We start from the raw sequence: 21,853 nt of genomic DNA, 5'->3' as shown, positions 1-21,853 counted from the left end.
AACCACAGTAAGTGGTTAGAGATTTTTAGTGCTTTTCATTTAAATATGCTAATGAAAATCTTAAATAGACAAGGGAAAAATTTGTGGATAAAGACATTATGAAACCTCCTCGATGGTTTAACTAATTATATTGTATTTGTGTCCTTCCAGATTCTATGCTATAACAGAAATTCTGCTTAATGAAAGCAGTCATAATGCAGCTTCTTGTTTGCAAGCAAATACACATAGGGTGAGGCATGCACATGTAATTAAAGATATGAACCATGCCTCCTTCTCTGGTATTTACCAGCCATTAATTAATATCCCCTCCACCACCACCACCACAACCCCCCCCCACACACACATACACACCTTGTCTTTACATTTTCTGGCCAAATGGAGTTTTTGAATTGTCATATTGGAATTGGGGCATTCTCTTTCTGACAGATGTTAATGTTTTAGAAAGGTTTCTCTTTCCTCTTTGTCCTTTCTTCCCCCCTCCTCCCCATCCATGGTGCTGAAGTTAATTACGTCTTTAAAAACAAAAACAACAGAATAGTTCTGCTCCCCCAAAATTGGGCTTAGAGACAGGGATTATTTTGCATTGTATGGATGGAGATTAAGAACGAAGAAAACTGATTGTTTTCCTCTCTGGTTTATGTTCTTTCCTTCCTCTCATTCCCGCATGTCCCTTCACAGGCGATGGGTGCTACAACAGCTAATTCAGGAAACCTCCTTGCCTTCCTTTGTGACGAAAGGAAACTTGGGAACAATTCCTGCAGAAAGGACACAGAGACTGATCCGAGAAGAGATGGAGGTTTGTGGTGAAGCAGCAGGGAGATACCCAAGCAACTACAACGCCTGGTCCCATCGCATCTGGGTTCTCCAGCACCTGGCCAAGCTAGACATCAAGGTAAGGCTGTTCTTCATCTCCCGACGCACATTCCCTGTCTGCCCTTTAAATCTTTTGATAGTTCTTCCTCAGAGGAGCTTTTAGGGAGGAAAGTAGAGGAGCTAATGGCCTAGCAGCCTGGGGAGGATCTAGCAGCTGATACCTCCAGGGAAACCCTGGCACTTTAAAAAAAGTTTGCATTCCTCATGAATGCAGTTTCTGGCACTCTTAAGGTGAGTACATTGGTAGAATGAAGGCAAGTTTAAGCAGTAAGATGAGCATAATTCGTTTTGCCCCGAAACAGGAAGGGATTATTAGGCCTTATAGCATTGGAGTTGTTCTTTCTTAGTGGTCTCTGGTTATGTGACTTAATGTGCTGAATCAGCTGGCTGCCTTCTCACCATCGCCTCTCCTGGGCAGGGAAGAGAAGATCTCACCTGATGTTCCCACACTTGCCTACGTCTGTAAATTACCTTAGGATTTCTGAGTCCCACCTCAGGCCTACTAAATTGGGGAGGGGGTAGGATTTAAGATCAGTATTTTTCATGGGGCTCAGGGGGTTATCTGGAGGCACAGCTGGGTTGGAAGCTGTCATAGTCTAGTCCCTTCAGTTTAGAAATGAGGAGATCAAAGTTTCGAGAGTGTTAATGGCTTAGACTTAGCCACAGCTGCATCACTTACTATTCATCAGGATGAGAACCAGGTATCCTTTTGCTCCTTCTTATCTGCTATAGCTTCTCTATATTTTGCTTCACTTCTTATGTTTCAGTGCCATAAGAATGTAGGGTACTGCTCTGAAAGCTTCTCAGGCTTGAGATAACGTAAAGGGGTCAAAATACCTCAAGTGGTACTTTAAGATTAATTGGGAAGCTTTCTCTCATTTTGTTCACCAGCCCCTTCCTCCATCCCCCTTTCCAGGTTCCCTCTCCCCTCTCTGTGTCCTAGTCAGAGATTTCCTCCAGGGTAAATAAGAGTTTTCATTTCTGGGGAATTTTAAGCCAACAGTTCGGGAAGAGTAGCCCTTCTCCTCCAGTGTATATTGCCTTTGTGTTTCAGAAGGGAAGGCCCCTTAATGGAGTGGAAGGAGCAAAGACAGAATCCTACATGGCTTCAGATTTTGGCCCTATTAGCCATGTGTAGAAAGTAAGGCTTTCATGTTTCATCTTGAAATACCAGCTCCACTATCTGCCTCAGTGGGTTATTGTGAAAATTATTTGAGTTAATGTGTGTAAGGTGGGCACCTAATATAGGCTCACTAAATTTTAGTTCCTTTCTCTGTTCCCCACAGATAGAACGTTTAGGTAAAACTGGCTCCCAGTTTGCTCGATCAACTCAATATAATTTATTCATGAAAAAGTACTGAAACTCTTTCATTCCCAGACCCTGACCTGTATGCTGGGTGTGGCATAATGACAACGAGATTGCTCTCAACAAATTGGAAATCTAGTTGAGGAAACGGAAACAAACACTTACAAAGCAGCCTGATGCAGGAGCTGAGGGAAGCACAGGGTACAGTGGGAACACAGAAATGGTTTCTCATCCAGGCTGGGCTCACTGGAAGCAGCTGCCAGAAGGAAGGCTGCTACATTGTCAGGAGTCCAGAGGAACAAGTTCAAGCCATCTGGTGGGATGTGGGAGATAGGGAGTTCCTATGGACTCTGGTCATCTCAGCTTCACAGCTTGATAGTGTGTAGGGGGTGGAGAGGGGCATGGGGAGCACTGAGGATAAAGAGAAAGGCAGAGTCCAGGTGAGCTGAGAGGTCTTTGGAGACTTGCCTGCCTTGATGTAGACCTTTTAAAGTGGCATTCCCATAAAATCAAGAATATGGGGCCAAGGTGAATTTCTTGGTTTCTTGAGACTATCTGATGTTGAAGATGACAACTCATTAGTGGTGTGTTGACTCAGCTGCCTGGGTCCACTCCTAGGCTCACATATTGTCCACCAGCTTTGCCCTGCCCTTGGTTGAACTCCATGCTCTTCCTTTCCCCTCTCTCAGTGAGAGTGCTGAATTTGCAAAATCCTCTTTCTGTTCTTAGAAGCCACTGGGCCCAGCTAGGAGATCATGCCCTACTATGCTTTGTCTATTGGGGAAGTAATCACAGAAGTACCACTGGTCTAAAGCAGCTTAAAAATACATATAAAATGAGCTGGCATCTTTTTACTTAGGAAATTGAAAATAATTTTTTTTTAAGATTTTATTTATTTGAGAAAGCACAAGCTGAGGGGAGGGGCATAGAGAGGGGGAGGGGCAGACTCCCCGCTGAGCAGGAAGCCTGACATGGGGCTCGATCCCAGGACCCCAAGATCATGACTTGAGCCGAAGGCGGACACTTAACTGACCGAGCCACCCAGGAGCCCTGAAAAAAAATTTGTTTTTTCTAAAGTGCTGGTATCCAGCATTGATAAGGCTATGAAAACAAGCATTGTAGAAATTAGTGTAATCTTACTGAAGGACAACATGGCAGCATTTGTCAGACTCTACCAAGAAAGCTGTGTTCTTTCTAATCTAGTAGTTCTGCCTGTAGGAATTCATCCTAAAGAAATACCGGGATATGTAGTATGGTGATGTAGTAATTAAATTCAGTGTTCATACAGACCTAATTTGAATCCTGACTGTACTAAGAAGTTTCTTAACCTCGCTGGCCTTCAGTTTCCTCATCTGTAAAATGGGACAAATGATAATTCCTACCTCATTGAATGATGTGAAGTAAATGGGAAAATCCAGGTAAAGTGGCCATCAGAAGTAATCTTACTAAGTGTTCAATAAACATGGGCTATTATATTAAATATGAAAGTCTGATATATGAAAATACTGTTTATAATAGTGAAAAACTAGAACCAGTCTAACCCTCCAATAATAACAGATTAGTTACATTGCAGTTCATCACAAATTGGAATGTTTTGTTGCTACTAAAAATTACATTTTGGGAGATTTTTTAAAGAAAAAGTTCACTATAGGATAAGGATCTTTAAAACCAAATATGAGGTGGTCCTAATATAATTTTTAAATATATTATTAGATTTGAATGAGATTTTAAAGTGTTTGGAACAGTGCTTGGTATGCTATAACTGCTTAACATATATGTACACACATAGGGCTGTTACAGATATATTGGCTTGTGTTTTCCATAAACATGTATTCGTTTTCTAGTTAAAAAAAAAAAAAAAAAAGAATAAAGAATTGTGAACCGTGCTAGAGGATGGAATTAGGGGATGTTCATTTTCTGTTTTGTTTTCTATGATGATTGTGTGTTTTAGGTAGGCATTTATTTAAGTAAATTTTACAACAGTCTCATTTGTGAGGGTGGGGTGAAAAGAAAGACTCAGAGTTGAGCAGAATTTATTACTACTAGCCAGTTAAAAGTTGATAATGGTATGTCACCTGAGAAAGCACACAGGGCCATTTCTGCAAAAAAAGACATACAGATGGCCACTCTGTAAAGACATGAAAAGATGTTCAACATTATTAGCCATCAGGGAAATGCAAATCAAAACCACAGTGAGATATCCTCTCATACCAAGTAGGATGGCTGAAATGAAAAGCAAGTTAAAAGTGCTGACAAGGATGTGGAGAAACTGGAACCCTTATACATTGCCGGTAGGAATGTGAAATGATGCAGCCACTGTGGAAAATGGTTTGGCATTTCCTCAAAAAATTAAACCTAGAATTACCATATATGACCCTGCTGTTCACTCATAGGTACATAGCCCAAAGAATTGAAAACTTGTTACAGCAATGTTTGTAACAGCGTAATTCATAATAGCCAAAAAAAAGTAACAACTCAGACATCCAATGTGTGAGGAGTAAATAAACGCAATGTGGTATAGCCAAACAGTGGGATGGTATTCGGCCATAAAAAAGGAACGAAGTCCTGATACCGGATGAACCTTGAAAACATGCCGATGAAAAGAAACCAGATTCAGAAGGCCACATATCCTATAATTCCATTTATATGAATTCAGAATAGACAGAGCACATTAGTGGGTTCCAGAGGCTGGAGGGAATGTAGATTTAGGGGACTCCTAATAGGATTGGGGTTGTTTGGAAAGTGATGAAAATGTTCTGAAATTAGACAGCAGTGATGGCTGCACAAGTCTGTGAATATACTGAAAACCACCAGTCTATTTTTCAACTTTAAAAATTGGTTCTAAGGTACATTAGAAAGAATAAAACTTCAAGAACAGCTAAGAAATTATTGGAAAAAAATAAAAATGAGGAATGTTGTATACCAGTATATATCGAAATGTTTGTAAAGACAGAGTCATCTGTGGTACTGGCTCAAAAATAAAAACAGTAATGGAAAAATCTACGGCCCAGAAGCAAATCGCAGTATATAATGTGTACAGATTTCATTGATGATAAGTATGGCATTTCATGTAATCAGAGAAATGATTCTTTGTTCAATTTGTGATGCTGATAAGATTGATTGACCTTTTAGAAAATAATTGTTAGGTTTTAATCTCCTATACCAAACTGTACTCTGAATGGAATAAAAACATACCTGAAAAAAATGGAATTAAAAAAATTAATTGTAGTAATATATTAAGAAAAGTATTTGCAATTTAGGGACTTAACATCTTTATAAAGATCTCTTACAGGCCCAAAAGAGGCATTAATGACTATCACAAATAGTAAATCAGGCAGTTACAAAAGAAGAGAATTAAGCAAAATAGGTAATTTGTATAAGAAGAAACAGGAAAAATAAGGGAATAAGAACAATTATTTAGCCTAATGATAAAAGGAAATACAAATGAAAATGACATGATTTTCCAGTTATCAAATTAGTGAAGATTAAAGTACTGGTAGGGAGTTTAGGAAATATTTAACATGTTCTTTCAGTAGGAATGTAAATTATACAGCCCTTCTGGAGTGCACTTTGACAATACGTATCAAGAACTTTACAAAATGTTTCTCACTGTTCCAGTAAATATACTTCTAGAAGTTTCACCTAAATAAGTAGGTTGTGTGCATAGACTTTAAATATATATGTTCATAGAGTGTTACTTATGTAAGAGTAGAAACAAAATGAAGGAATGGTTAAATTGTGATAATCTTTGGAATGAAATATGCAAAAGTTTAAAATTATAGAGTGATATTTAATGACATGGGTATATGCATATTATTTAAATGGAATAAAATCAGTATAAAAGAGTGTCCCAAATTTGTGTTACAAATAAACTGCACACATGCATGCACAGAAAAAAGCTGAAAGATTGGTGATTGGCCAGAATGGTAAGAGTAGTTCTCTCTGGCCAGTAGGATAATGGGTGATTGTTTTTGGTTTTTTGTATTTATGGAGTTTTCTAGATTGATCATTTTGTATCACTTTCATAATCAGAAAATAACCAAAGTTATTTTTGAAAATTTCTAGGAAGGATGGCATACATAGATAGGAATGAGCATTTTCAATAGTCTTTAATTTTAAACCTGTTATCCTTCTGTGTCAGCCCTGCTTCTGTAGTTCTCTTGTACTTATTTGTTCACTCATTCATTTTTTATATGGAGTGTTGAAAAAGAATAATGGTATGTAAGTTCTATCATACACAGGTCATTGATTCTGTCAGTACCTTACATTTAAGCCATATCTCTATGCAGTGACTTTAAGATCACTTTAAAAGTAATTGCTGTCTGTTTTTTAAAATCATTGTTGATATCTCTGTACCTTTTGATTCTAGTAAATTCCTGTTAAGGTTTCTTTTCTCATTTAGTATGCCTCTTAAACATATCTAGGGAAAAGAATATAGTGAATTTTTCTCTTAAAAATTCTGAGAAAAATTTTAAAGGAATTAAATCGATGTTGAAAATCTTTCATATATGTGCTATTTTTGTCTCAAAATTAAAATAATTAAAAATTTTATGTGTAGAAATATGTATTAAGAAATAATCTAAAGGTTTTTCGTGTTACGTAAATTCCTTTAAAACATGTTTTGTACTCTTTTCAATCCATACCAAGAAGCCCTGTCAAAATTAAAAAGCTGATGTATTGTTGCCTAAATGTCCTGCAGGTTAATTTTTCAAAGATGTGATAACCTTAAGGTTAGCATGTATTTTTCTAAGGTAGCAGTTTATCTGGTGCTATTTTGCTCACCATTTTAATCAAATGAACAGTCTTGGTTTCCATTTCTCAGAGATTGACCAGCTCTGGAAGAAACTTATTTGTCTTTGAATAAACTCATTAGAATTTAAAGATGTTTAAAGCATTTCACTGATATAAATCGACCGTCCTTGCTGGGAGTAATCTTGTCCCTCTGTATGAGTCACTTAATTCATTAAATTGTTGAATTCATTCATTGACTCATTCATAAAATACTTATATGTTCACTCTGATGCCATTGGGTATAGAATGATGGAAACATTAATTAGGAATGAATAAATATCTTAAACAATTTGTAGAGTTTAGTGGGGATGAAAAGATATACAGAAAATTTTATAATGTATGGTAGAACATACAGGAACCGTGGAGGTTCAGGAGAGGGAAAGATTTCTTCTAGGGAAGAAAGAAACAGAAATGGAGAGGGGATCTTGGTACAAGAGAAGGCATTTGCCTGGGACCCTTGAAAAGCAGGTGAAGGAGGAGCCTTTGGGCTTTGTGCCGTCTGTATTGTTCACTGCTGGCAAGTGTATGTCTCTTTTTCGTAGCTGGTCTGAAAATCCTCTGATGGAATGTGGTAGGCCCTCAATATAGCTTTTGCTGATGAAAATTCATTTGCATTTGCTACTTGTCCAAGACACTGCCGGAGTATTTTTTCATAACTGCTGCTTTTCTTTTTAACCATTCCATTTGAAGTTGCTTAGTTTGCAGGATTGATAATACAAAGACCTACTTCACTGCTGAATTTTGTCTCATCTACTTAAAAAAAATCATTTATCATTGATGTTAATTGAGTTTGAGATGAATAGTGAAAATCATGCACTCTTGAAAATTCCTGTTATTCATGCATCATATTTTTTGTACTAAGCCCTTAGAATTAATAGTGAACAAAACTGACAGTCTCTGCCCTCATGGCCCTTACAATGAAGAACAAATAATATGTTGAGTCGATTGTTCAACAAATAATAAGTTAGATATTGTAATGTTCATTAAATGTTATAGTTCATCAAATAACCTTTGAATTTATTTTTCTCTTCAACATCACTCTTGTAAACCAACACCCTAATGTTCATCATTATTTTAGAATTTGGCTTTTCTGTGTGTGTGCCAATCAGAATGTGATTGATCAAGGTCCAGAGAAAGAATGACAAGTCCTTAAATTCTCTGTGTGTGTGTGTGTGTGTGTGTATACACACATGCCTTTTATTACTTTATCAGGGAAAGGGGAAACTAGCCTTTACTGAGCTTCCAGTGAGTGACAGCACTGTGTTGGACATTGTATACAAAATACTGGTAGAAACAGTGTTACCAAAAAAAAAAAAAAAATACAAGGAACAAATCAAAGAGAAATCCAAAGCATTAATGGAGAAGGAAATTCCTTTGGCAGTTCCTCTTCTCACTTCCCTTTTTTCTTCCTGCAAGATTCTTCTTGATGAACTGTCTTCTACTAAACACTGGGCATCCATGCATGTTTCAGACCACAGTGGATTTCACTACCGCCAGTTTTTGTTAAAGTCTTTGATTAGCCAAACTGTGATTGATGGTTCTGTATTGGAGCAAAACCCTTTGAGAAGTGAGCCAGCTCTAGTTCTTCCAAAAGATCAAGAAGCAGCAGCTTCAACAGAGGAAGCAAGGATAAATCTTCCCCGTCTTCTAGAAGAAGAAGTTGAATTCAGCACTGATCTTATTGATTCCTACCCAGGACATGAAACGCTTTGGTGTCACAGGTAAGGGGAGGGAAAATCTATTTCTGCATGCATGGAACTACTTGACTTTTTGAGAACTGTAGAAGGTCTTATGTCTTACGCCTGCCTGCTCAGGTAAATAGGGTAATTGGTCATGGAGTTTTGCCTGAATTCAGAGGAGTTTATGTTACCATATCTTCCTCCTCATGATCTTCAATGTGAGATTCCTCATGCAGATCTTTGCCTACTGCTTAGGATGGTGATACTCAAGCTTGACTGTCCAACAGAATAGCCTGTGTTACTTCCAAACTGAAAACAAAAGTTTCTGGATTCCCTCCTTGGACAGATTCTGGTATTTATAGTATATCTGGGACGGAACGCTGCCATCTAGTCTTTAAAAAACAATGAAAAACCTTAACAGGTAAATTTGATGCAGAGTCGGGTTTAGACCATTGATTAGACCATTGATTAGACCTTGAGAATAGTTAAGCTTATTGATGGTCTACAAATTAACTTTTCTTAAGTAGAAGCTCTTGACACTTTCTGTTTTTGTTTTTAAAGTAAAGTGTGCTTTGGGAGCAGGGCAGGATTATTAGGAAGCAGTGAAAGAAATTAGCAGCCTCATAACCTGAGTTCTGAGTACATTTGACAGCAAAGTAACTGTCATGTTGGAATGAAGTCCAGGTGTGGGAACCCCAATTTGTTCTTTTTTGAGGCATCTCCATCTCTATAAATACAGATTCTACTTCAGACTAAAGGGTTCTATTTGTAAACAAAGGACTTGCCTGTGCCAGGCATGAGGTAGGCATTTTAAATATTTGTTTTTAAAGTGGTTAAGATTTGCCCCCTTTTGCCAGTCTAGTCTACCTTATAGGCTATTTGAGGAGATGTGTTCAGCTGCTATTCCATGCTGCATGTATTTAGAAGATGGAAGACCATCTCCCCTCTTTGGCACCTTCATAAAAATTTTTCTTTTTCTCATAAAAACAAGACATTTTTATTCCACATTTTCTAGAGAGAAGATAGATCTTAACTTTCATCTTGTTTTGGTGTTAACAGATTTTTGTTGCTATTCTATATTTAGGTACATCGGTAGCAAGACTGAGAAAATTTAAGAATTATATTTGTGTTTAAGAGATAGCCAGATTAACAGAGCAGAAGCTTTGTATAAAGATTAACTGAAGTTTGGGGTGAGGCATGGGGAAAAGCGACAGTTGAGATGACCTATCACACAGGCCAGTTTTTTACTATTGAGTCATTGCCCTTAGGCATCTTACCTGTCCTTTAAGTTTTATCCTCTGTAAAATGGGTAAATTATATGCTCCCTGTCTACTCCAGAATATGCTGGGAAAATGAACAGAATTATCATTCAAGGGCTTAGAGTTGCTGATACAAATAATGAAATAGAACAACCTAGAATCTATGTAGTTTACCAGCTGTGTACAGTAAATGTGCACCCCCACTGAGTCAAAATTTTTGGAGATTAGGGGGCGCCTGGGTGGCTCAGTTGTTAAGCGTCTGCCTTCGGCTCAGGGCGTGATCCCGGAGTTCTGGGATCGAGCCCCACATCAGGCTCCTCCGCTGGAAGCCTGCTTCTTCCTCTCCCACTCCCCCTGCTTGTGTTCCCTCTCTCACTGGCTGTCTCTATCTCTGTCATATAAATAAATAAATAATCTTTTTAAAAAAAGAATTTTTGGAGATTAGGCACCTAGATCTTCATTTTTAACAAATAACTCTAGATGAGTCTAAGGGCAGGAGAACTGCTCTCCTTAGAGGAAGTACAAGAGCTGTGTCTTTTAAATGCTTTGCTGAGAGTCCTGCACGTCCCTACTACATGTAGATATTTAATGAGACTGTAGTGGTGGATTTCGGGGAAAGTTCAGCTGGTTTTTAGATAATACCTGTTCTCATTAAAGAAAATACTAGATAGAGGCCATGGACTAAAAGCCTCTGGATGAGCTACTTAATCCCCTTGTTCCTGAATCGCTTCTGTTTTAGGATATCAGTGGTTAATTTTTGGTTCTGTTTTGTTTTTTTTATAGGAGAAATTGGACTAAGACCTTTTTCTCAATTTATATTGTAGTTACAAAGAGTAACAATTCCAAGTGATTGTCATCATCTCAGTCAATGGTATTAAAAAACCTGTGGGGTCATAGGTAGTATTCTTTCTCACAAACAATCCAGTAATCTGGGCTTGTAAGACTGGTCTGAATATGCAGAGACTTCAGCATGATAGTTCCTCCTCCCCCCTCCAGGTGACTCTGGTCACCAAGGGGGGCAGCAAACTGAGTACTACTGAATGTTTTGAAATTATCAACTTATTGTGTTTTTCCCTGAAAAGCTTGACTTTGCGAAAATGATTTTTCTTTTCTTTATTCTCTTCTCCCCCACCTCTTTCACAGGCGGCACGTTTTCTACCTTCAGCATCACTTAAGTGGTAGGTTTCTTCACAGCGTGACCCAGTTGTCACCTGCAGACAGCCCTGGGGGTACTTTGAGTGACTTGCACCTCCTCCCAGCAGGCCCACACATGTCTCAGGCCATGGAGGTGGACGGGCTGAATGACTGTAGCAAGCAAAGCTATTCCCAGGAAACCAAACGCCTGAAGCGGACCCCAGCTCCAGACTTCCGGGGCCTAGAAATGGAGCATAGGTTCATCGATCAAGTATTATCCACCTGCCGGAACGTAGAGCAGGCCAGGTTTGCCAATGCATACAGGAAATGGCTGGTTACGTTGAGTCAATGAAAGAGGTGGATTAGTCCTGCAAGGTTCCCCTTTTAGTGCAATATTGCTTTCCTTTCTTCCTTACATAGTTGCATGAACTGTTTGCTATTATGTGATCTTCATCTTTAGGTCAAAAGTCCACAGTGAATCTTTCATTTTATTTATTTTGTTAAGAACTGGCATTCCTTTGGGGATAAAATAACTGTGTAGTTTCTTCCTGCTAAACAGTGAGTCTTAATTTTTTTTCTTCTTAACTTCTCATCCTTTTATTTCTATACATAAAGCGTCTCATTTCGTTCTCCTAACTGGTTCACAGACATGTTTACCCCCCTCAGTGCAATTGCTGCATAGGCAAGTTTTTTTTTATTATTATTTAAAAATGTATGTTGTTTTTCAGCTTTAGAATAATACAAGCTCAAAATTACTCATAACTGATTATTGTTTTGAGAATCAAATGGCCAGATAGATGGATTTGTGAAAATATAAATCATTTCTCTTTCTCGACTTGTTATTGACCAATGTAACCAAAGTCAGAAGTATTGGAATTTATATAAAAAACATGCTTCCAGTGTGTAATCCATTTTAAAATGATTATTTTAAAATGAATTTTAAGAGTTTATGTAATTACAGGACTGGGAAATTATTTTTATCACTAGTTTTGATCGATTGTTTTTACCTCAAATTTGGTATAGGCCAAAAAAAACACTCAAGTTAGCCCCTATAAACATCATTTGTTGTTTAAACCTGGAATGCCATTTTTAGTTATTACTACTTATTTTCCTTTTAAATTCACCATGAAAAGTGGGGAAAATGTGCATGGAAATGTATCCATAAAAATCTTACTTTTTAAAAATTTAAGTTCCTGAGGATATTCTTAAACTACAGAATTTTTATGAAGTGATTATTAAAAGTTTGCTGGCAAACGCCAGAGGAAAGAATAGCTTTTGAAGGTTAGTTCTTCAACTTTTATTTTAAAAAATAAAACAACTTAAAGACTTTGATATTAAACTTATCAGGGATGAGGTACCAAAGTAGCCACCTCACAGCTATATCTTATCTTTTCAATAATAAGGGCTGGGTTTTTCAGGTCTGTGAGGCAGGGTGGGAAAAGGGCCCGGTAATGTTAATTTCTTAATATATTTTCTCCTTTGTAAATGGTCTGTGTTTGTTCTTTCCTCTCCACATACCTTTTGTTTATGTTCCCAATCCATTCCATATTTTTTGACACTTTAACTTTTGTATGTTTTTCCTTAATTGTCTGATTTTGAGGATGTGTACTGAAGATACTCTCCATCCTCTTTCCAGTGAATTTCATACCCCACTAAACACACACACACACACACACACACACACACACAATATTAATATGAACTGCCCCTCTAAAAGTTCCCCTAATGATGGAAACTGCCTGTTGTCCTATGTGTGTGCAGAATGTAACAGTGGCCGAAGTGAGTGTGACCACCGTACTTTGCTTATTCTCCTTTTTACTTGCTAGGTCACCTGTAGGGTGAGGGGACAGACATAGGGAAAGGCAGACCTCTCCTATCTTCTGTTATGGAAACCCTGGGCTTGAGTGAGGCACACTGCCTTAAGCTTAGGAGAAGAATAAGTTCTTTTTGTGCATCATGATTTTGTTGAGTAGCAAACTGTCAGGTAAGACTTAAGAACACCAGAAAAATTGTTCAGCCCGGCTCTTGTAGACAGAAGCTGCTTTTCTCTCTTGGGGCAAAATTAACCTTTTATAGTTTTCATAGTATTTAGGTAAGAAAACAGTTGTCATTGTGAACATAATTCCATGGCCCTTTGTGTGCAAAGCATATTTTGAATCAAATACCTCAAGGTCTACGTAGACCTCTATGGATAAAACCATTAGTTTGTGATTCTCAGCACCTGCAGGGGTGGTGGGGAGACTACACAGAGAGGACATGAGAGAGTCAGCCCATTCCACTGAATACATGTTGCCAAATCCTGGCCTCACTCAGTATTACCTTTTTTCCACACATCATTCTAAGTATCCCAAGTAATAGGGCTTCTTATGATTTGATGTGAGAGCATCAGGACAGGAGTATAGACAATACCCTGTGAAACATCAACTCAATTTGATAGTACTCCACACCTTTTTATAGCCTCCATCTTTGACATTATCTGTCTTCATGTGTTTTAAGGCCCTTAATCTACCCCTTTATGAAGCCATGCAGTCCTACAAGATATCTTGGTCTCTTGTCTTCCTAATAAAGTTTTGAGTAGGCAGTAATAATACAAATATCTAAAGGATATTTACTGTTTGTGACTTTCGTGTGCTACTTTATTTCTAAAATTTGCATTTTGCAAGTTCATTCACAGAAAAATCTAGTATTGCCCTATATGGTTGTGTTTTTTCCTAAGTGGTTGACATCTAAACTCATTAGCTGTAGCGTGATAATATCTCTGACTGAACAAGTTCATGCAGTGGAAAGGTGTGTCTATTTTCAGGGACTTGTTAGTCTTTTTTTTTTTTTTCTATAAATATGTCATTGTCGAAGACATAGTTTAGATTGACACACATTTCATCAAACTTTCATTGGAAGAATAGTAGGCCATTATACCATCCTGTGGATCAAAAATACTACTGACAAGCCAAAAGCAATAAGATCTGTAAATACCTCCACTATGACCTTCCTCCCCCACCCCACCTTTTTTTAAGTATACTATTTTGGTAATATGGTGTTCCCACCTTATACTGTGTGCCTTGCACATTGTGAGGACTCATTAAATATTTGTCAAATTAATGAATAACTCTTTGAAGAAGGGAAAGATTGATCATGAATAATGGACAGAATGAGTTATGATTGAGAAATTAATGGATTAGAGCAGTGGATTGTGAATGAATGATGTATTCTAGCTTCATGATACTTAAGGTGAGCTATTACATATACAATAAGTTAATTTAGATTTTTTTTCTTCATTTAATTACCTTGTTTAAGCTCGTTAAATCCCAGCCAAGAAATGCAGCTCTATAATTATGAATTAACTGTACTTTAAATATATATTAAAAATTCATAGAACAAATCTTGTTTGCATTAAGAACACTATTTTCTGTTCATTTATGATATTGGAGGATAGATCTTGCCAACAGAGCCAGAGACACTTTGGGGCATGTGAAGAAATGCTTTGATTTCAAAGGCTTGTTGATCTGTATTTGTGCCTGGATAGTCATTTTATGCTTCTCCTTTTCTCCTCCCCAGCTTGAATTGTGGATCTTTTAGGTATTTTTTAAACCTATGAGAGTCATTTTTTTTAAATTTAAGGATTAATTATCTAGTAATGCCCCCCCCCTTTTTTTTTCCTAGGTTTTAGTATTCTATTGCCTCTTTGGAAACCCTGGGCCCAGACTCTCAATCACCTCCCTTATTCCTATGGTACGGTTCTAATTAAATTAAGGACTTCATTATTAATAGGATTAAATCTAATACAGGTGGTCACTAACAGCCGTTTAAATCTTCACATGAGGGCTTATGTGACAAAAGATAGGAAAACAAAAGTTCCTGGATTTTTCTGTGGCAGTTTGTAGGAGAGCATACATGATGGTAGATTGTGTGATTTCCATGTATTCAGGTCGTGTCAATTCATGCTTATTATATAAAGAGAACTTTTAATATTGTTGAGAACAAATTAACAGTAGTGATTTTCTGTAGCACAAGATGATATCTGGCATGGGGTAAATATAATTTAGGAGTACAACTGCCTCTTGCTGTACAACAGTGTAATCTCTATCTTAGTTCCTCTTAATTACAGAAGATACTAAAGATTTAGTTAAAAAAGGAAGTAACATATATTCTCTTCTTTTTGCAGAAAGTTTTTGTAAGCTTAGTTATTTTGTTATGAGAAAATGATATTTTAGAACTTTAAAATATTTAAAATATTCTAGGAAATTTGAACAGCATTATTAACACCTTGTGTCTTCTGAGTAAATGTCTCAGACAGAACCGTGCAGACCCTGGTACTTGGCGTGCTGCCGCCTCCCCGCGCCTACATGTACTCTCAGTGTGCTCCTGTTGAATGGAGGTGTACCTGGAGGCACAGGAAGGCATAGACAAATTCAGTGGTATGAAGGCAGTGGGCAGGAAAAAAAATCAACCCTGAGAATTCTACTTGTCACACAATGTCTTTTAAAAAATAGCGAAACATACTGTGTTAATTTGAGTGCCTTTCTTCTTTCTAGCGGGAACAAGATTATATTTAATGTTTAGGCAGAAAACAAAGGATGAAAGTTTTACCAAACAGTTGATTGTAACTCATTGTATTAATTCCAGTTGCTAGGTGTGGTCCCATGGAATTTGTACACTTTTATGAGATAGTGATACGAGCAGGTAGGATGCCTTGGTTTGTATTTCTTAGTTAGCATTTTTAAGCTCCCTACCAAGAAGAATTTGTTCTTTCCCTGTGGCAACTAACTTTTTGGGGGTCGGAGGCATTGTATTTAGAGGAGAGCATGTGTATAATTAAAGATCAGCCTGAAGCCTGGGAAGTCAAAGGAAACAGTGGCACTTTGCCCTACTGGAAAGGCCGTATGATTGTTCTAAATGAGTCCTTTGACTCACTTTAAGGACTTCAGTGACTTTAAGAATTCCCTCCCAAATTCTGTGTTGGAGGAAAAGAAGTAAATACTGAGAAGAAATTTAAAATGTGGCATGATATATTTGGGTGTGGAGAAGGGAGGGATAGAAAATCCCTATTTCAAGATAGCAAATAACTTGTAATTTCATAAAAATATATAGCTAAAGATTCCAAAGTGCTTTTCAGAGGACTGTTGAATAATATATTCCTAAATGGCAGCAATATGTATAGTTCACAGTGGAGACAGAAAACCATTGTGTTGGGGTTATAGATCTGGGGTGTGTGGCGGGGGTGGCAGGGGGTGCCTCTGGCTCTCAACTTGGACATCTGTATTCTCGTTAGGCCATGTTAACACTGTAAAACCAAACTCTTTGCTTAAAAAAAAAAAAAAAGGCAGTAGCTTAGTCTGCAGATGAAACTTTGTGCTTCCAAGAATATTAGCTCTTTATAGGTTGTGCTTTTTGGACAATAATACGGTCCACAAAGCTAACCCTGGCATTTCTTTTATTAATCTATTATTCCTCAGGGTGTAGAAGATTTAGTAAATTTAGGACAAAATTTTATATTCAGTGGCAAAAAAAGAAAAGGCAAAAATATGCTAAATATATTACTAGCTCTTAAAATTTTAGTATAGATAGTATTTTTTATAAACCACTACCAGTGCAGTAGCTCATAGCCGCTCTGTGACTGCCTCATTGTTCCTCTCGCTGCTTCAGTCCTGGTGGCCCTGTTATGAATGTTCTCTTACACATGTCTTCTGTGGAAACCATTTCTGTAATATATTGTTTTCCATGTTTGGCAAAAGTGGGGCTGTTTTAGTTGACATCATTCTGTTTTTGGACATCCTATTCAGAAAATGATTACTGTTGGTTTTCAAACTGACAACTGTTTTGCTTCTTAAAACTTCATTTTCCCTGAAAGAGACCCTGTACGTGTTCAGTGCACTGCATACTGCCTTGCACCTTGCAGGGATCCAATGGGTCAGAATTGTTAAAGGCTAGAAAGTTAAAACTAGCTTACCTCAGTCTCATCACCATTGCCCACATTCTCAGCTTCAGGAGAAACACAGTGTTGTGCTTAAGATACACAATTCGGTTCAAACATACAAGGCAAGATATACAACTGCACAAAACATCGTAAGTGAAATTTAGATACTTTTAAGGCATATGTGTGCATATTCACATACATGTATGTATGTACATTTAAATGAGATTTGGAATTTGACTTTATATAGTGATTTTACAGAGAATTTTATGTAAAGGGTTTTTATTTTCATATGTGCTTAAAGTGCTCCTATTTAAAGGCTTTTTCTTTATTAAACCAGCCCCCTCAAGCAAAGTTGGAAACCTAACACAAGTGCCATTTTCCTGAATTAACCAGATATTTGTGCAAACTATTATTTTGTCTTTGGATGTTTATGAACCATGACATTCTGGCTTTTCTTCCATATCTTTAGGGAATCAGCCTTAATTTTATGTATGGCCATCACTTTCCTCAAAGTACTATGCAGCATACTTCAGATGTTAATTTAGCTTTGTAAAGTGATTAGTAATAAGTCTGAGGTTTTTTCATGTCCTAGGGATGAACAATTTCACACGTTCAGATATTGACTCATACAGCATTCTATTAGAAATGCTCATATATTATCCTCCCTCACCAGTGTCATCTTGCATTTGAAGCAGGTATTTTTTTTCCTATCAGAGTGTAGACTGAGTGCAGTCATAGTAGGTGCTCAATAAATAGTCGATAATTGATCTACCATCAAACTAACAGTTATCTTTTCAAGGAGGAGTATATTTTTAGAGTAATATATGTTTGAAACTGAAAAACTATATCATTTGATGAATTACTAGGCTTATTTAGGTTGGAGGTAGTAACATGCAGTAAAAATACTGTTTGTGCAGAACATGGTCTGAAGGTAGGAGATGGGAAAAGTTTAAGCAGTTTTTTGTGAACGACGCATTAATAGATGTGAGTAAATGTCTTAATAGGCTTCTGAACTTGAGAGAGAACTGCTGTAGACTTCTGCAATCAGTGTCTGCGTTGGTATACTTAGTATCACCTGTCTCAGGTACTGTTCATTTCTCCTCAAATCTCAGTTGCTTTCCAGTGTCTTAAAAGTGGTTGTGGTGAAATGTGAAGTTATATTCAATAACCTGTACTTACTTGTTTTCTCAAAGCATCTTTAATATGAGGGAAAAATTTTTATGAGTGATATTTGTTTCAGAATCTATTAATTTGTGGCTTTCAGAGCATTTTTGACAGAGCTTGCCCAATGTGAAAAGATTTAAACCATTTAAAAACAAACATTCCAACCTGAGCTGGGAGGAACAGAGTGTGTAGCACCAGTGTGACTGGGCATTGCCTCCTGGCGAGGTTCTGGATGCCTGACTGTGATGCTGGCTTCTGACTGTGGTGACCACTGTCAGTAGTCTAGTTTGATGTGTGTTGTGCCTAGGAGAAGGATGCAATGGGCTCTAGATTAACTTGTATTTGAGATGGACAGAATAAAAAATGATGTGGTATAAATATGCCAAATATTTATACACACTGCTACAAAAACTAAAAAATGGAGGAGCGGAAGAACATGATAAAAGGTCAGTGATATTTTTTATAGTCTCTGAAAAACATTTTTTTATATGCAAGTCTCTTGGACACTAAGCAGTTGTTTACTTTATTTAACACTGCGGGACTTTAATTTACAGGATGGTTCTCAGATACCATCTATACTCTTGCTATTAGAATTGACCATATGTGTGAACTTTACATTGCTTGAAGGTTTTCCAGAAATGGAGTATTTAAGTTGCAGTTGATGTTGTTTTAAGATTTTCCTGTGGGTCGTGGGTAAATGGACAAGTTACATATATGATCTGTGGTGCAAGGTCAGATCCTGGGCATTAAAGATAGGTCAGCTAACTTATTTTGCTGAAGATACTAATTGTTTTCCCTCTGATTGCATTGCTGTTTTTCTTAAGGTATTTTTCTCAATGTAACAGTCTGCATTGAAAGTTCTTTTAGTTCTCACAGTGTACTAATTCACATTTTTAAAGGATTAAATATTTTGTGAATTCTTTTTACACTTCAAATGTATACCTTGCAGAGGGATAAAAATAAATCTTGCAGTAAAGTATGTGCAAAGGGTGCTTATGGTGTTCTGGGAGTTAGTTCTCCAGAGTGCTTGAAGTCTGATGCTAAATTCAAAGGCTAGTATGATGACTATAGATTATTTGTATTAGCACTGTCCAGTAGAAATAAATGGAAGCCGCGTATGTAATTTTTAATTTTCTAGCAGGCATATTAAAAAAGAAACCAGTAACATTAACTTAAATATTTTAATTAACCCAATACATTAAAAATATCATTTCAGTGTGTATTCAATATACAAAATTATGGAGATATTTTGCCTTTTTTTCCCCATGGTAAGTTTTTAAAATTCATTGTGTATTTTGCACTCACGGTGCATGTTCTGACTAGCTACATTTCACGTGCTCAAATAGCCACGTGGCTAAGGACCGCTATATTGGACAGTGCAGGTTCATAGGGTACAAAGTATGACTTATTTTACATTGGGAGATGGTGAGTTAGGCATGAAATCATGGTACTTTAAAAATTATTTAGTATACTTAGAAAAGTATCTAATAGAATTATCCACATTGTCTTCATTTTAAATTTGCTGTAGAACTGGCTCAATCTGTTCCAATTTGCCAAGCATTATTTAAGAAGGAAGAAATTCCAAGCCATGTAAAATACCATGATATGCTCATTATAACAACACATTATTAACACATTTTTCGATGTGTTCACTAAATTCTGTCCTGTTTCTTCAAAATAATAGCTTAAATTGCATGTTAATTGTATATCTGTACTTGTTTTTATATTATTCTTACAATAATGTGTATTAACAAACAGCCCTAGGATTCTAATCTTCCTATGCATCTGTCTTCCAGTACTTACTGGTACACTTAAGTTGTTACAAGTGACAGAAAAGTAGAATGAACCATTGGTTCTTTCCATTAGGTTGTTTTTATCGTGTGATCATGTACCAAGCCAGCTATAAATTATTGTATTTCTGTAGACGATGGAAAATAGCGTTTATGTCTTATCTTTGCTAAATGTTTGCAATTTCTAAGTAAACTTTTCATCTCCTAAGATGAGTGTAAAGAGTGATTTTATTTTTGCTTGTTTTGGTGTTTTAACGTCAGCTCCAGTCTGCCAAATGGTCCTGTTTAATTGCTGTGGGGTGGAGCCCTTCTCCCAGTGAATTGATTACTTACAGTTGTAGAAAGAATTAAAAATGTCATTTGTGTCCAGGGCATTAAAAAAATGGCAAAAACAAATTAAAGAAATTGTCACACTTGTCTTTAGAGTGCATTAATAATGACTAATTGACTTACGAAAGTCATTATAACTAGATTTGCTTTTTCTCCTACATTTTAAATGAAGGCATAGAACAGGAAATTGATAATTTCAGTGTTAAATCCCATGTTTTCTTAGCCTTGAGTCTCACTTCATACATTTTAAGCTGGATACAGCACTCACAGTTATTTAAATGGTTTTAATACATAAGCATACTCTGAAAAGTATTTGATGAAGTTGGACACTTTTTTAACTCGACTTCAAATACTAAAAAGGATGTTTTGTGGGAAAGTCCTCTATTACTTTGTCCCATGACTCTTCAGGATTGTATTTTAAATAATGTACCATTATCTATGCCTATTTTTGGTAGGAAACAGGATACAGAATTTATTTGCATCATGCCAAAGTCCCACAAACAGTGTTTAAAACTACTACAGTATTGTTTTTGCATTGATATGCTAGGGAAAGGAATCCGCTTACTGAAGACAGTGTTGATTTGAGTTATCAGATCATAAAAAGAAGTTTGGACAACAATTAATATTAGCAAAGTGCTTCCCTTGGGAAATTGCTTTGCTTAATAGGGTGCTTCTTGAAATGAAAGATTAACCGTAATAACGCAGGCAGGATGATACACTAGCTAATTAAAATTTTTAAATACGATAAACCTTTCATCATTTGTATATATTTAGCAGTACCACTTTCCTCATGTTGCAAGCTCAAAAATCTGCTTTTGTTGCTTCTTTTTTCTTTTTTTTTTTTTTTGAGAAGGAGCAATGATTTAGTTTTTGTTGTTACTGTTTTAAAAAGTGCCAAGGTTCCTATCTTTCCCACTCAACTCCAGAATGGCTAGATGGGGCATCAACTTTATTTAAAATAATAAGTTACAGTATGTCCTTTTCTTATGAGAAGTGCAGTATCATTATATGTGTCCTGTGTTACAGTTGAAGTTGAAAATAGAAGCAATAATTACTGTAGTATCTTCTTTTTCACAGAAAGATTCTTAGAGTAATCCTGGCTGCCAGGAAGAATTCCCTTACCACTTCTTATAATTATATGAACAACAGACAGGTAATACTTACGAATTTATACTTTTAGTATCAGAATCCTCTGAAGGTACACAAATTTCTTGTATTAGATTCTTTATATACTTCTCATAGTAATTACGGCATGATTAATGAAAGGTCTGCTTTCTGTGTAGAGAAGCTACCTGTGGGCTGAAATGGTCCTCCATCATGTTATTTTGTATTCTCCTATTTCTTAAATCACTAGTGATCTCTCTAGAGAAAATACTGGAAGGCTGGTGAGTAATTGGGATCGGCAGAGCATCAGTGACCCCATCTGTTTTGTTTTCCAGAAAATTTTGAAGACAGTTACCATCTAAGGTCCCCTGGAGCAAAACTAATCACCAGTTCTCTCTTGTCTGTAACTAAGTGGGGACACATCTAATTTGTAACACTGAGCTCATAAGTCTTAATGTTAGTTATTTCATGTGAAGAAATTTTTAAGTTAAATCATTTTGTGTGGCATT

The 21,853-nt window shown here is 36.7% G+C and overlaps 1 protein-coding gene across 2 annotated transcripts in view; it reads left to right on the top strand.

Moving 5' to 3' along the window:
* The window catches only part of PTAR1 (protein prenyltransferase alpha subunit repeat containing 1), a 45,670-nt gene extending 25,343 nt beyond the window's left edge, over positions 1-20,327 (top strand). For both annotated transcript variants that reach the window (XM_045772402.2, XM_045772403.2), the window contains exons 5-7: positions 679-892; positions 8,387-8,691; positions 11,052-20,327. In XM_045772402.2, coding sequence (XP_045628358.1) covers positions 679-892; positions 8,387-8,691; positions 11,052-11,394 — 862 coding nt within the window. In that variant the 3' untranslated portion in view covers positions 11,395-20,327. The remainder of the gene's footprint in view (positions 1-678; positions 893-8,386; positions 8,692-11,051) is intronic.
* Positions 20,328-21,853: the final 1,526 nt, after the last annotated feature.

This window comes from Ursus americanus, chromosome 34 (assembly GCF_024610735.1).
Source record: "Ursus americanus isolate L20-20 chromosome 34, mUrsAme1.1.p, whole genome shotgun sequence".
In the NCBI taxonomy this organism is placed as follows: domain Eukaryota; kingdom Metazoa; phylum Chordata; class Mammalia; order Carnivora; family Ursidae; genus Ursus; species Ursus americanus.
This window is presented reverse-complemented; position numbering and strand designations above follow the sequence as displayed.